The sequence below is a fragment of the Apteryx rowi genome, unplaced genomic scaffold (assembly GCF_003343035.1).
Source record: "Apteryx rowi isolate R43461 unplaced genomic scaffold, aptRow1 scaffold_38, whole genome shotgun sequence".
Lineage (NCBI taxonomy): Eukaryota > Metazoa > Chordata > Aves > Apterygiformes > Apterygidae > Apteryx > Apteryx rowi.
This window is the reverse complement of record NW_020450307.1, coordinates 3337588-3353859: the sequence shown is the minus strand read 5'-3', so window position 1 is coordinate 3353859 and position 16272 is coordinate 3337588. Positions and strand designations below refer to the sequence as shown.

The following is a 16272-nucleotide window of genomic DNA, read 5'->3' as shown; positions in this document are numbered from 1 at the left end:
AGAGAGACAGACAGAGAGACAGACAGAGAGACAGACAGAGAGACAGACAGAACCTGCCCCTTTTTACTGAGTGATCAAAGGTTGGGAGTTGGCATTACACACAGCATTATGTAAGATCTTTTCCCAGAGGGACATCAACCTGAAATTCCCCGAGGAGGGCTGTGACCAAACACCATGTTATGTCTTCCCCTCTCCCTAGTTCAACCATAGCACTAAAGTCCTCTCCAGCTAGATCTCTCCAGCTACATGTGCAATGAGCCAGAGAAATCTCAGCTCACCAGGTCAGTACATCAGAGCGGCAAGGTTTGTGCTCTTCCTGCACTCAGCTTCAGCCAGTGGTAGCGCACAGCTTTCCCACTACAGAGGATACTGGGAAGACTCAGTAGTTTACAAGTGTCTCTCCAACCACTGGTAAAACAAGTCTGGGAAGCCACAGCCTCATTCCAGATGGGTGCTAAGATACTTTACTCCAAAGTGTCCTGAGATGAGATGGTTAAAAGATGCTATTGAAGAGGATAGCTTCACAGCTAGCAATGGTGGATGTGGCTACACTAAATGCTCCAAAAAGACCACCTACCCTAGCACTAACCTACTCGCCTCTAGAAAGAACTCAAAGCGCAACCCTATGATGTATCTTCCTGAGCTGCCCAGGCCCTGCTGGCCTCATCCCTCTTCCTGGGGAAGAGTTATTACACTGATATTTTTTCTCTTGATGGAACTGAATGGGGATAGTCAGGGAATACATGTCCTGTCTGTGGGCCAAACCTTGTGACAAGCAGCATCAGGGAAAAGACACTGGGCATCTTTAACAGAGTTTAGGCAAGTCTCACTGTCAACACGGCTCTTTTCAACAGCTCTCAGCCCCCTGCTCTGCTTCCTGTCCCAGGGCAGTGCTGACAGGGTATGAAGCAAGCACCTTTCCCTACAAGCATGGCCAAGCAAAGATGCAGCCAACACCACTATCTTCCCCTGGCCCTCAGTACTGGGTTAATAGCGGCTGCAGACCGGGCCCTAAAGCAGTCCCAGGGGCAGAGGGAAGCGAAGAGGCAGCCCAGCACCCTGCCACAGTGACCACTCCATCTCTTCCAGTCTAGGTCCTGTGAAGCGTGAAATTAAAGCAGTGATTAATCTCCTTGCCCAGCAGATTAGGTAGTGTCATCTTTCACAATGGCTGGATAAAGAAAGACAAAGAAGGGAGGGAAGGAGGAAGGGAGGTGGGTGCTGGGGGTGACAGAGGACAGAAAGCCAGCCATGAGGGAAGGAGCAACCTGTTAGAAGGGGACCTGCTGTGTTAGGGATGCTCAGGGAGCTGTGCCTGGGGCGCTATGCCGACAGCTCCAAGTTATGGGCCTTACATCATGATTGGGCACAGCAAAACAGAGAGGAGAGCTGCACTGTGTGCAAATCTCAGACTTGTCTCCCCGGTTCCCCTACCCATCATATCTGCACAGCCAGAGGGAGAGCAAAAGCCTACCATCCTCGCAAGGCCCTGTCCTGGCGACTTCAATGTTCTTCTTCTGCTGGCAGGAGGCTACCTGTAGTTCACACTGGTTGTCATAGGTGAGGCCATCACTCCCGCACACCTGGGCAAAGGGCTGCCTCTCGCAGCGTGGGCATATGCACTGCCCACCCAGGCACTTGCTGCCAAAGGAGCAGACGGTGTTGCCGCAGGACTCTGCAGGACAAGAGGGAAGAACCATAATGAGATGTTGTGGAGACTCTTGCATACAATCACCTAGTGCCGAAGAGCTGGGGACCATGCCAGAGAGAAGTCCTCCTTCCCTGGAGCTATTTGTTATTGCTTATTTAAGCCCCACAAAGACTCTGCAAGGGGCAYATGAGAGTCCTGAGCATGTCTGATTCCCATCAGCACCCACAGGGTGTTGTGTCCAACACCTTTTTACAGGACACCAATAAGAAACCCCATTTACTCTCATGGTGTACTCCAGCCTCCTCCTGCTTGCAGTGCTGCTGGAACAATGGGAGTCACCTGTTACACTTGTTCTTTTTTTCTCTCTAAAATTTAGAGAGGATCTCCATGCTCAGCTCAGCCCTGGAACACCAAATCTGGCTGGACACATTTTATGCGGTTCAAAGTATTGCTTTTACTGATGTATCATTTGTTCTAATGAAGAACCTATGCAGGGCTTTTAATTCATTAAGAAATTAGTACAGACAGTTCTCTGTGCTGAGAAGAGAGAAGGAAACACATGAGCAGACAGGAATTAACCCCAGGGGACAGAGAGAAGCAAAATCTATTGATACTTCCAGTTCTGGTGATAGCTGTTAACATGTTTTTAGCCTGATCTCTCTGCTCAGACAAGGGACATGGTCTGCATCATCTCCTTTAAGGTCTGGCCACATTTTAACAAGTGAATGAAGTAACAAAGAGGATAAAGATCACCTATAGTGCACAGCTGGAGAAACTAAAACAGTTGGGACTAAAAAAGGAGAAGCTGGTTGAGAGACTCAGATGCCTGATGCTTGTGAAACTGAATAGGAAGAACAAGCCAGACAGCCAAAAAAGATCTCAGCCAGGGTCACATAGTGAACAGCTGGGAGCCACAGCCAACGGCCAGGCTCCTGGGTGTCCATGGTAAGTCCTTTTACTTTGGAACTGATTTCCTCTTGAGAAGGCATGAAGAAAACCAATAAAGGCACAAAGAGGAAGGCTAGGAAGAAAACCTGCTCTGTCCAAACATCCCTACCCTGGAGTTTCTCTGTCCCCCCCACCAAGGCGGGCACACCCACAGGCTGAGGGCACTACAAATGACTGGTGAGCCTTCAGCTGCTTGGATGTCCATGCTGAGGCATCTCAGTAGTGCCTGGCTGGGCAGCGGGGGCTGAACATCCGCTCTCTGAAATGCCACCGAAAGGAGCGAGAAGAGGGAAGAAGGGGACCTTGTCAGACTCACTGCAGTCTCCCTGGGCAGCCACCAAAATGTTCATCTGCTGTGTGCATGCTCGGACGTGGAGCTCACACTCGCTGCCATACGTGTTGCCATCTGTGCCACACACGGGCTGAGAGGAGGGGACGCACTCTGTGGGGCACACACACCTTCCCGTCTCCGCCTCACAGATGGCCCCAAACTGGCACTTGCCACAACGATCTGCACAGATGAAGAACAAAAACAGGAAATTAAAACAACACCCAGCCCCCTGAGGAAGCCATCATGCATAGAGTGAAGACACTTCAGCTCCTGCCAAGCAATGGGAGGGTCAGTGCTCCAGGCACAGAGAGCTCAGGGCCTTTCCTGCCACAACAAAAGGCAATGACAGCAGCATCAGGCAGGGGATCAGTCTGGAGAGAGGATCCCAGTGTGAGGATTTGCCTGGGAAGAGCTTGTTCAGAGATTTTACCATCACTGTTCTAGAGCACAGATCCAGTTTCTGTTGGATTTTCCAGGGAGGGGAAGCAAAAGGGATACATGTGGGAGGGACAGGGAAAAAGCTAGGTATTCTGGTGCTGAAGTTCCTGGGGAATGCACCCACCCTTGTCTGACTAAACAGTGCAAGCTAGGGGTGCCATAGCTGACAGTGTTGAACACAAAGAAGGGTTGTGGGGACAAGATGCTGAAGCGTGCAGGAGCCTCCTGGGCACCCAAGAGCGCTGCATTAACAACTTCTGCATTCTGACTTTGCTAGAAACATGCCACAAGGACCGAATGAGAGCGTGAACAGGTCAGGCAGGCATCACTTTCTAATGAAAAATGCTTAGTGCTAATGAAAATGCTTACTGCCAAAGCAGCAGTAAAACCCCATTGCAACCTCCTTCCCCATGTCAAGCCCCTGCAGGCACTTGCAGCCTTGCAGGAACCAGGAGCCCCAGGATGCAGTGCAAGGGAGGAAGGAGCAGAGGTGAGGGTTGTAGGAGGAAGGAGAGACAGGCTTGGAGGCAGAGAGACAATAACTACTCATAAAAGCCATCAGGGCCAGGAGTAATTGTCATGAAATGTCACTGGAGTTATGTGTCGTTATAGCTAAACAGGAGGCAGAAGAGAGCATGGGGCTGAGTGCATTTACAAGGAATAATAAATTAGTCCCAGCCATGGGGAGAGGAGTGCAGCATCCTAAGCAGCAAGTCTCCTGGGAGAGAGAGGAAATAAGGATTCACACATGGCAAGTCAGCAGGATGGGAGGAGGTGATCGGCTCAGAGGGGTTCGTTTTATCCCAGGCTCTGGAGCCAGCTGCTCCCTGAAGAGATGTGAGTGCTCTCAGGGGAAACCTCTGCCTCCTCACCTTCCCTCCAGCTTCAAGTACAGGAGTCTGCAGGAGCCAGTCTGCTGATAAGTGGTCCCACACCCAGATCTCCTTGGAAAAAGACTGCAGGCCCACTTGTCCTCTAGAAGCTGGATGCCTAGGGGGACGCTCCTCCACTCTGCAAGCTTGGGGAGGTCACAGAAACGTGACACAGGGCACCACAGGCAGCTACACCCATGACATATCCACAGAGGAAAATCTTAGAGATTGGTTTCTCAGGCAGGGAAGGAAACAGCTTTTGGAGAACAGAATCACCAAGTAGAGAGCAAGCTCTCTATCCCAGGGCAGTCCCACCAAGGAGTCCAGGCTGGGTTGCACTGCAGTGTCTGGCTGCAGCCCCACTCAAGGTGGAAGCCAGCAGCACAGAGACTCCCTGCATGAGGATATATGATCCATGAACAGTGCAGGCCCCAACCAAGCAAAACCCAAGAGAAACTGCCCCACCCTGGGTGGTGTCTCCTCCCCTCTGAAAGCAGGCAAGCAGAGTGTCCAGGGTGCATGAACCAAGCACAGGAGAAGAGGAGGGTGGTACATCTATAAGAGAAGACACTGGAGCCACACCCATGTGCAATGAATACATCAGAGCTCTGACAGCACTGTGACCCATGGAGCTTTCTTCCCCTAGTTTATTAGGATGTCAGCAGTCCTGGATATATTTATAATATAGTACCATCAATTTACAGAGTCCTGTCACCTCCCCCATTAAGATCTTCAGCCTGCCTACTGCAAACACATGCACAGCRCACACACACACACAGGCTCGGGTCAGGGAAGACATTTATCTTGGTAATAACTCACTTGCAAAGGAGCTATCATTTGTTGCAGGAGAGACCAGACGCCAACCAGCACATCTCCTCTCTGCTGATTCCTGGCTGTTTAGTAATTCACGGCTTCATTTCCGCCTTCAGACAAACACCCCTCTTCCCTCCCCTCCATTCGATTCACCAGGAATTTGGCTCAAAGATGGCTTTTCTCATTTTTCTTCCACACAGCAGCTGCTGCCTTTGTATAGATGAAGGAAGATGCAATAACCCCCCGATTGGATTGTGCAGGCTATTGGCTAGGAGGTTTCTAATCTATAGCACAAAGCTTGTAGCCATGGCTGTGCTCCGCAGGTCAGGCAAGAGGCCATTTAAGGCAGTCCGTGTACACACAAGAGCAGCTCTTTCCTACAGGGCAGTCAGCTGCATATACCCTAAAGCTGAAGTATTCACACTCCTTCACTGTTTCTCCTGTAACCACATGGAATTCATACCAATATTTTCTTCTGATATGAATTCCATTGGGCTTTCCGCTATACTGCAGCAGTAGGTTCCACAGGCTGGTGGGTGCCTTTTTTTTTTTTTTGAAGGACTTCTTTTCCTCTACCCTCTCAAAGCCCTGCTTGGGGGAGATGTGAATCTAAGGGGTCAAGTCCAGGTTTGCCAGGGGCACTGTTATGCAACACCAACCCACAACAGGCCCTGGGTGGAGAGATAGGCACCAGCTCTTACTATCTAGCCTGAAGACTGAGGGCAGATTGATTGTATTTTGGCAAAACTGCAGTGGGTCAAGTCCTACCCGAACACTCCAGCAGATTTCAYTACAGGGAGAAAATAGCCAGCTTGGGCTGTGCCTGTGTGCAAACACTCTCTAACTAGCAAAACTGTGCTGGCACAAACAGAGAGCTTGCAGATGGAAGAGCTGTGTGTGGGTCTGCCTGAGTCATATGCGGGTGGAGGGCTCTTGCTAGGAACTGGRGTATGAGGATGGGCTCCATAACACTGCTCCATAGCTGAGCTTACTTCACCCTACACCTCAGACCCAGCAGCACTCTCCCCAGCACGGCTAACAGGGGTAGAGCAGGCTGGTTAAGGACACTGCAGACAGCAGTGCCAGGGCTGGCTGGCATGGGGACGCAATTCATATCTGTTTTATCCTAAGGTTTCCCCACTTTCCTGGTATCCCTTGGTGTGGAAGGGAGATTTCAGACTGATTATTGGATTCTCTCCCTAAAACCCCATCCTGTTGAGTTTGCTTTATTTTTAACACAATGGACGGTAGAGAAAGAAACCCCCCAAGCATCAGCCCCTGCACACCAATGTCACTGTTTCTCATCGTAAGATGCCTGATGGTTTCATTACACACCAAATGGGCAACGTGTCAGCTGAGCAGACTCCCTCCTGCTCTCCTCACTACACAGTGGCAACCAATGCACAAATGAGCCAAAACAGCCCTCTTTCCCCCCAGCCAGGGCCATGCTCCTGCTTAAGAAACTGCTTGGGCCCAGCAAACAAAACCTCCATTGTGGCCAGCAGTGCTAGGAGGAGGAACCACACGCAGACTGTCTCCTTACCGCAGGGTCCCTTGTGTTTCACTTTGATCTCTCTCTTGAGGACACAGGCCATGGAGTCGAGCTCACAGGGATTGCCATAGGTGCGGTTGTCAGTGCCGCACACAGGGTCATAGCGTCCCTGGCACACCTGCTGGCACTCACACACAGCCTCCTGGTTCTTCACCACGCATGTGGCCCCAAAGGTGCACTCTACGCTCAGGCAGGGGCTGGGTGTGCCCAGGTCTGCAGAGAGGACAGGAGAGAAAAGCACAGGTCTCAGTCTGCTGCTTCCCAAGCTCACGCAAAGGCAAGGTGCACAGCACTACATGCCAGCATCTCCAGCCTCAAGCCCACGCTTGCCRCCCCCAAAGCCATGGCAAATGCACAGCATTCCTGGCCTTGGCACCAGCCCAGCCCCCTGTGTCCTCCATGCCATCTCGACATGCCTGGCTCAGCATCTTTCCCATGCATGGGGGAGGTTGGGGATAGGAAGCAGGCACAAGACCTTTTCCCTGTATCCCACGAAMAGGATGTCAGTTTTCTCCCCTCCACCCCCATCCCAGCTACATTCTGCCTCGAGGATGCAGCCAGGGCCTGCAGGAAGTAGCACCAGCCCTGCAGATTTCATACGGGTTCCTGCACCAAACCCTGCTATTTTGGGTCTCCCCAAGAGCTCACAGTCCCAGCACCAGGGACAAGCCTCATGTGCTTAGGGAGGGCAACACAGGCTGAGGCCTGTTTCCTTGCCAGGAGAGTAGCCAGCCCTTCTCTTGCTGTGCAGCAGTGGTGCCACAGGCCTGCCTGTGAAGTCTGACCTGAATGATCAGCCCTGTGGCAGAAGGAAGGGCAGGAGGCAGTGGAAAGCCATCTTCAGTTGGGGCCTCAGTTGGACACCGACTACATCATCACACAGTGCGTGGTACCAGCTGATATCAGCTTCCAAACCTCAGTAGCCAAAAAGGTCACATAGGGACAATTCACTTCCCTGAAGTTTCACATCCCTAGAGTCACACTTCCCCCTGAACAGCTCATCCTAACACCTCCCATGACCATACCCAGGAAGACYGGGCTGGAGATGATGTCTACAGCTGGCTTCACTGCACACCCTGTCTCTCCTCCACTCCCCTGTAACTCAGCTCCCTTTCCCTCCTCTTGCATGCTCGTGGTGGGAATGCCAGGAGCTGCTGGTATGGCAGGATGAAGGGACTTGATGTCCTTACTTTGCCTCAGTCCTCAGGCATCCATGAGCAGAGCCCTGAGGCTCCCTGGGGATGGATAATGCCCTACAGCATTGTTTGCAGGCTGAGAGACAGCAGTCTCTTCTGCTCACTTAATGAAGCTGCTTAATTAAAGTTAGTTGAGCAGGTGGCACCCTTCCCTGCACACCGGTGAAGACAAGGCACAAGATGCCTGGCCGTGATGAGCTTAGCAGCCAGCCCCGATGGTCACAACAAAGAGAACAGGCTGAATCTGGCTTCTTGGGACAGCTCTGCAAATGCACACAGGGAAAGCCCTGAGGTTTCAGGTGATTCCCAATGCACTTGCTGAAGGCAGGCAGGCCCCTTCTGAAAAGCCCTGCACCATTCAGAAACTGGTGCTGAGCCAAGACAAGCAGCTAAAAGGCAGGACTGGCCAAGCTGCTGGGTGAGATGCCCATATGACTCAGACAAAGGCCCTGCGGGGCTGGGGCAGGGAAAGGACAGAAAGATAATCTGCGCTGGGCATTGACAAGGACATATGACAACAGGGATGTGGGGAACAGACAATGCAGCAAAAGCAAGGTGGATGCAACAGGCAGACACAGGACAGCCTCAGTAACAACAAACACAGCAAGGCAGACACAGAACTAGAGTGGGGTGGGAGAGACAAAGCCCCTCCTGAGTCTGAGAGCATGACAAGGAGAGCGAACAGGGACTGAAGGCCTGTTTTCCTCTCCTTCTAGGACTGATGTGACATACCTGCAGAGCAGGATCAAGGCTTGTGCCCTTAGGAGTTTGGGTGCATGCTGTCAACCAGTGAGAAAAGGGCCCACAACGTGGGAACAAACAAGTCTGAATTTTGAATTTGGCCTCTGGGAAGCACCTACCAAGCCAAAACATAGAACCAAGGGACTGCAAAGGAGCAGGGATAGGGAAGAGAGGTACAGTTCAGGTAAATGACCACTACTTCAACCCTCCCTTTTCATCTGTTACCAATTTGCCTGCAGCTAGCTGAAGGGTTTCTGAGTAGTTCCCAAGGACCAGGAACGACTCCCTGCTGGGCTTAGCCCTGCAATGCTGCTCACATCTCCTGCTTGTGTTTCTGTTTCAGCAGGCTCTGGCACTAACTCCACTGTGACAAAACAGGGCATTCCTGGGAAAGAACCATGGCTGAGCACAACCAGATCCTCAGCGCCTAGGCAATGCTTTCAAAAGGCACACAGTGCTTTGCTGAGCACTGGGGAGTGCAATCCTCAGAGTCCCCACCCGCACTTGCACAGACAAGCATGACACACACTATGAAGAGCAAAGGGACAAGTCATCACAGTCCCAGGCAGGCAGAAGTCTCTGGGAAGGAGGAGGTGGGGGAGAGAAGGGGGTTAGTTGGGTTTAAAAGGACAGGTAAGATTAACCAGGAGCAGCCCAAACTCACGTATCAGGCAAAAATGGACTTGCTAAAGAGTGGTGGGGATCACACTCCCCCCAGGCCTGTTTCCATCCTCATTTGTCTATGAGGGTCAAGCCATAGCAAGCATTAGAAAAGACCCCATTGCATTGCAAGGCATTTTCAATCCGGCAGGAAGTGTTCAGGGCAAGGGAGAGGAACAAAACCAGGGGTATCTCTCCACCCCAGGGGCTCTTTAGCAAAATCAGAGAAGAGGGGAGCAGTGGGAAGGGGCCAGGACTACCACTGGCTATGGAGAAGGGAATAAAGCCGACCTCCTAGCAGAGATGTCCGGATAGGGAGTGGAAGGGTGCTGCGAGGACACAATTCCTTTCTCCAAACAGGCAACACTGTAAAACACAAGACACAGACGAAAAAGGAAAGAGAGAGAAAGAACAGAGGAGAAAAAGAGCAGAGGAAGAAACAGAAAGAAAAGAGGCAGGGAGGAAAAGACAGATGCAACTACAGATACCTTCCCTCCACCTCCTGTCCAAGTATGTCTCATACCATCCGTTCTTTCTCAGCTGCCCTGTCACGGGGCAATCTCTGGCTTCTGACACAGATGTGAGAGTAGACAGGAGTTAAAAATAAGGCCTGGGCTGTTTTGCTTGGCTTTGCCTCCTTTGCCATGCTGCTGGAGAAGAGAGCATCCGAGCTGAGAGTTCATTAGGCAGGTGTGTGTGAAAGATTAAAGCACCACACTGCCACCACAGTAATGGCCTGTCTTATTTCCTTCCTTTCACCAGGCCCTGGAGGCGCCTCAGTTCTGTGCATCTGCTGTAYGCTCACAATAAGGAGGCACAGATAAAATACTCGGATTCACTGCCATGGCTGTTGGATGCAGACAGACCTTGCAGCTCACTCAGCCCTCAGTCTGGCCTCCTTGCCAAGTGTCCCTGTCATGGACTGAGCTGTTCCACTGTACCCTGCATCGCAAGTAAGCCTTGGCCAGGATGCCAGAGATGAGAGAAGTGAGCACCAGCAGTAATGTGCTCATGTGGGGAAGACCCATTTTGACAAACAGGCCAGCAAGCAACATCACTACCATSCACCCCCACCTCTAAATCTGCTTTCCATTTTGCACTGAATCTGAACTGGTGACATGCAGGAGAAAGTGCTGTCTTCCCAAAAGGCAGCAGTGAGCTCAGAGAGAGCCTTGTGGTGGTTTGCTACAGGGCAGCCTGGACCTGTCACATGGATTTTGAAATCCTGGGGTTTGGAAGACAGAGCACCAGCTTGACTTTGCCTCTCCCAGATGAAGGGCTTTGTTTACTCCTATCCCACAAGCATGTAGTTCCTGAAAGGAGATGTGCACATGTGCTCTCCTTACCTGGAGGGAGAGGAGTAAAATAAAAGGAAGGGTAAAATAAAAGAGAACCAAAGGGAGAGAGGAAACAGATGCACAGCGACCACATTCTACTGTCCATGACACAGCATTGGCTTCACTCCACTGAACTTGGTGGAAATAACACAAGTCTGACAACAGTGTAACCAAGCAGCACAATCTTTCTGCTTCTCCCAGAAACTCAGGAGACCTTAGTAATGGCCTTACTCTAAAGGAATTACTGGAAGGTGTTTCCAGACAGCCCAAGACATCAGGGCCCAACCACCCAGCTGCAAACAATCAGCACCTCCATCTCCTGGCACTGTTCCAGGAGAGCTGCCTCAAGACCCCAGCAGAGCCAGCCAGCCTGGATGTGAACGTTTTGCACCACGCTTCACCTCCATGCTCCTCTGCCTCCTCAAATCCAAGGGAGTTTACCTCACCAGGAAGACAGCACCTGTGTGCTTCCATGCCAACCCAAGAGGCCAGTAACACAAGGAATAAAACATCAGCAGCACAACAGGGGAAGGAAAATAAATGCCAGACTTGCCAATGTGCATGGCTTCCTTACAAGGTTTGCTGGTTCTCATCCAGCATCAGCTTCCAGGATCACAGGAAGACAGAGGATTAAAAAGTGTCTTTGTTGCCCTTGTAGAAAGAACTTGGGGAAGTAACTCCTAATGGTTCAACAACCAGAAAAACACTGAAATGAATGATTAAAAATAACAGTTGTGATTATATTAAGTGTGATTTTGGGAGCATGACAAATAATTTTCAAGCAGCTGGGGTTGGCGGTATTAAAAACCTACTGCAGGAGCACAAAGCCAGCAAAACAGACCCRAAACACTGGCCTTAATCTCCAGGTACTTTAGAAGGCTTGATATGTCTGATACCTTACAACGTATCAGCTTAAAATAGGACATAGTTTTAGATCTCTAGCAGAAAACAAATCCAAACTGAAATGAGCAGTCGTTCAAACTCATGCAAATCAACCCAGTGACTGCGTTTAACCTTCTTCAGTTTCTGTGCAGTAATTAAAAAATTGGATGTTCCCAACATCATAGGAACCCGAAGACCCATCCTATCACATAAGCCTGTAAAAGCTTCCATCGGAAAGGTCAAAAGCTTCTCCCAGAGACGAGACAAAGAACGGCGAGACCTCCAGAGAGTGAGCRTGCTGTGAGGAGTTCCTTATGGAGAGTACCTGGAGCTGAGAGAAGCAGGCAGGCATGGAGAGGAAAGCATGAAAGGAGTTTGGGACTGGCACTACCCTGGAAGGAGAAATGAATGGCATGGGCTGCATGGGAACTGCATGGTGATGAATGTGCGTCTGGCTGGAGCGGTGAATGAGAGAAATGGACTGGACATCAGAGGCACTTCAGAATTGTTCAAACACAAATGATTCTTCCCTGTGATATTGAACGCATCAGACAGAGACAAGACCAAGAAGGAACACACACATACACAGACAACTAGCAACTGCTGGAAGGAGAAAGAGCAGAGAAGAACAGATATTCAGGACTTGCGGGCTGTAAAACTGAAGACAGCCTGTGGCTTGCTCAGACTGTGGGAACCTGATCACAGCTTACCTGCAGCTTCCCAGCATCTCCATGGGCACTGTGTGCCTGCAGGGAAGGGACTGACACAGGCTGGGTACAAAGCCTGTGACTGCTGGGGGTGGGAAGCAAGAGGTGCGGGGGTACCAACGTTCCTGCGGGCGACCAGGCCCACTGCACCAGCGCTTACCACAGGGTCCACTGTGCTTTACTGGGATGGCAGCTTTCTGCTGGCACTCGGCCTTCTGGCGCTCGCAGTCATTGCTGTACGTCCGGCTGTCCCGGGCACAGACAGGACGGTAGGCACCATCACAGGTGATGCGGTCACAGGAGCAGCGGGTGGTGCCACGGCGGTTCAGGCAGACAGCGTTGAACTTGCATTCATCCTTGCATTTGTCTGGGAGGAGAGAGGGCAGCAGCACTCGCACCCGCTACGGGGACAAGGGAAGGGGGTATGCTCTCATTCCCAAGAGCATGGTATGGAGTAGTGTGGAAGGTCAGGAACCCAAACACTCCTATTCCCTAGGGAGCAGAGAGGTACTTACCCTGATGCTGGCACTGCCCTGAACGCACCTTCTGGATCTCCAGCCCCCGGATGGCCGCTGAACGCCCCATCACGCATTCATTGTCATAAGTCACCCCGTCGTCACCGCACACAAGCTCCCTCTTTGGGGGACAGTTCTCAGGGCGGGAGAGCAGGTCTGCCCTTCGGGTGCGGGGGTTCACCCGGCACACGCGGTTCATGTCATTGAGGATGCCTTTACAAGGGTCTGTGCACAAAGCCAGAGCAGAGAAGGATGACAGCAGACAGTTAGGCACGGCCCTGCACACCCCAGAGGGGTGCCTCATAGCCTGCCCCTGTCCCATCCTGGCTGCATCCAGTCCCAAGTGCCTCTGTATGTTCCTCGAAGGGATTCAGTGTGTGCTGATCCCTTCCTTGAGGCTGGACACGCACGTAAGGGCCTGTCTGTTATTGTGCTGCACACCCTGAGGATACAAGCCTTTTCCAAAGTGATGGCTGGGTGGGAAGAGCTCTGTCTTTTTTCCTCCACCCTGAGCTGCCTTCATTGTTCTCCTCTCCTCTGTACAGGCAGACAGGGCTCTTTCCAGACCGAGACTAACTTCCCAAGCCGAGAGGGCATTCTCTGCACATTACAAGATGCTTGGTACTCCCATCCTGCTCTTCCCACTCTCCCTCTCTGTGCTCCTTGACCCTCCAAAGTGCTTGAAGTGGTCTGAAGGCAGCCTGAAATGCTGGAAGCGCTCCAAAGGCAGCCAGGTCCACACGCTGTCTTGCTCTACTCTCTCGTCTACACTCATGCAGATCACCCTCTCTGATGATCTGAGCTCACRTTTGCGTACCAGATATGTGGACAAAACAGGTGCTGACTGTTCACTGATCCCTGGTCAAGCCCTGTTTTTTTCTCTTCTTTGTTAGGCAAGGTACCTGGAGAGTGCTGATTCATTTTCTGCAGTTGCAGAAACATGATTGAATGTTTCCACCCTCTAATTCTACCAGTCTGAAATCCCTGCACATACCACAATTCCAGGCTGACAAAGGGGAGAAACAATACAGTACCCTGCTTCCCCACGCTCCCACAAGCAGGCAAGGGACCTTCATTTCAGCCACCCATACACCAACCCTTGGTGAAGGCTGGCTTAGGAAACGGTCACAGMGGAAGTCTTTCGTTTTGTCCATTTTAGCATGTGCAGTAATCACAGAAATGAAGCAGATGAAAGAGGTCCTGCAGGGCCTCCTCGATCCCATCTCCCATCCCCTCTCCAGCAAGAGCTGCTGCGCTCACTGCCATTCTGCAGTGACACCAGCAGATAACCAAGGCTGTGCTACTTCCTCAGGGGACTCTACAAACCCCAGCAAAATCACAAGAAGGTCTCATATGGACTCACAAGCCTATAGGTAACTAAGATTGCAGTAGGGGGGCAGGGATTCTGTCTGGCTGGGAGATGGAGACCACATCAGTGAGACTGGGGGTGAGGCAGGTGCACAGGCAGTTATCTCATGGACTGTATGGTCAGGATGAGGATGAGGATATCTGAGACATGCTTCTTCACCTGCACTCCCCATCCCTACCATCTCCCCTAACTTACAGGGCATCCTGAAGCCTTACAGTACAGCTCAATACAGTGCAGTTCCCCCTGAGGAGGGGGTCCAATGCTTCTGGGTTTCTGCTGTCTCCTAATAAAACCAGGAGGGGCTCAAAGGAGCAGTGATGCTCAAAGCCTCCTCTCTGCCCTAGAAACTTGGAGCACCCAGCATGACATTCCTTCTTTCACACCTCCCACTTCCACCCATCTTGCCCTACTTGGGACTGAGCACTGAAAGCGCAAACAATTAAAGCTCTTCCAGGTTTGTTGTCTGCCCAAACACACTCCCACGTGCCTTCCTCCATGGACAAACAGAGGTCTGGCACGTGTTCTGGCTGATCTAATGGTTTTTCTAATGAACACAGTTGCTTTTAATTACAAGGATCCACTTGCTTTTAATTACAAGGATCCACAACCATCATTAGACAAAAAGAAAGCCATCCTTGGAGCGGCAGGACTGTGTTTGCCCTCCTGGGATCTGTGCCCATTGAGCTCCTTTAATTAGAGGAAGCTGCTTGCTGCAAGGCCTGGGACATTGTCTGCTGGTAAGCCTCTTGCCAAAAGTGGCAAACAGTGGACTTGAGTCATGGGAAGTGGCAGGATTTAAAGGAGGTGGCACAAATGTTGCAACTGCTCTTGAAGTCAGTGGATCCTGAGCAGAAATACCTGCAGCCAAATACCGTGGGGGAAAGCGCTGCCTTGGTTTGAGTTTCAGAAGCCTTCACCCACAGACTCTTTTCCTGCACAAACCATGTTTTTGGTAACAGAGCTGATGAAAATGGGTTTTGGGGCATGTTGTTCTCCCCAGCCCTTGCCATTTCCAGCTGGTCTGCCCTTACTGCTTCTTACAGAGAAAACATTTTAAAGCAATATTCCCTGAGGGGCAGGCAACTCACCACAGGCTCCATCAAACTTCTTGAAGACATTCTCCTGCTTGTCGCAGGCATGCTTGTTGAGGTCACATTCACTGCGGTAGTCTTTGCCATCGCTGCCACACACCGTGCTCTCAGCCACGCCGCTGCAGGACGACGGGCAGACACACTTGGCTGACTGGCCGTCTGTGGAACGGACACATGTACTGCCAAAGCTGCACGTTACCTCTGCGCAGGGGTCCTTGGAGCCTGAGGGAGAGAGGAGAGGGCACAGCACAGGCATGAAAACACTGTCCTCTCCCACTTCACCCTCTCCCCTCCCACCTCCCCCTCTAACGCGATAAGTAAACCTGACACACCATCACATCTGCCTAGACAGCCTCAGTCCCTCTGAGTGCCCAGAAACACACGTGATTGAACCTGATGCCCTTCCCTCAGCTCCAACGGATGCTGCAGTCAGTTCTATGTATCTGGTCCTGCAACAATGAGCACCATCCACATCTGATGTCTGCAGAGGCAGGCAGGATTGTGAGAGTACAGGATCAGCCCCTAACCCGCAGCACACGAGGGAGGGGAGCTCACTCTCCAGCTGGCACTTCAGTCAGGCTCCCCCCTTTCCAAACCTCTCAGCTTCATTGCTGTGAGCTCCTTTCTCTGCACAAGCTCTTTGAGAGCCTCTTGCTCCAGCAAACAAGCAAAACAAGGGTCCTTAAGACACCTCCTGCAAAACGTAATTAGAGGAAGAGCTCAAGGAGCAATTTCCTCACTGACAGGGAAGGGCCAAAATTTATTTGCCAGCTTTTTTTTTTTTTTGTCACTTTTTTATGATTATTATTTTAAACAAATCACTCAGCACTCTCTCCCCTCTAACAAGAGCCCCAGCAGGAGTGCTGTGCACAGATTTATCGCAAGCCAGAGCTCTGCATGAGGGAAAGGTCAAGTTAATTTACTCCGAGATGAGGGGACTGGGGTCTCATTTACACAGCTCCTTGCTCACAGCTGGTGAATGCCAGGCTGGGGAAGGACTTTCATTAGCCCACCCAACCTCTTGCAGAAAGAGCCACTCCCAGCCAAGGGCCCTCTTGCACAGGGCTGTGCACGTGCCTAGTCTCTCAAACTCCGATCTCTAGCTGTGGCAGATGTGGCTTGCTTTAGGGAGGCAGCGTGGCCTAGCATGCAGAGCACTGGCTTGAGAC

The 16272-nt window shown here is 51.4% G+C and overlaps 1 protein-coding gene across 1 annotated transcript in view; it reads right to left on the bottom strand.

The window, feature by feature from the left end:
• Positions 1–16272, bottom strand: part of AGRN (agrin) — a 151690-nt gene that overhangs the window by 32628 nt on the left and 102790 nt on the right. The window contains 7 exon segments of the mRNA XM_026074040.1: positions 1284–1286; positions 1475–1675; positions 2916–3110; positions 6597–6818; positions 12289–12495; positions 12644–12868; positions 15101–15325. Coding sequence (XP_025929825.1) covers positions 1284–1286; positions 1475–1675; positions 2916–3110; positions 6597–6818; positions 12289–12495; positions 12644–12868; positions 15101–15325 — 1278 coding nt within the window.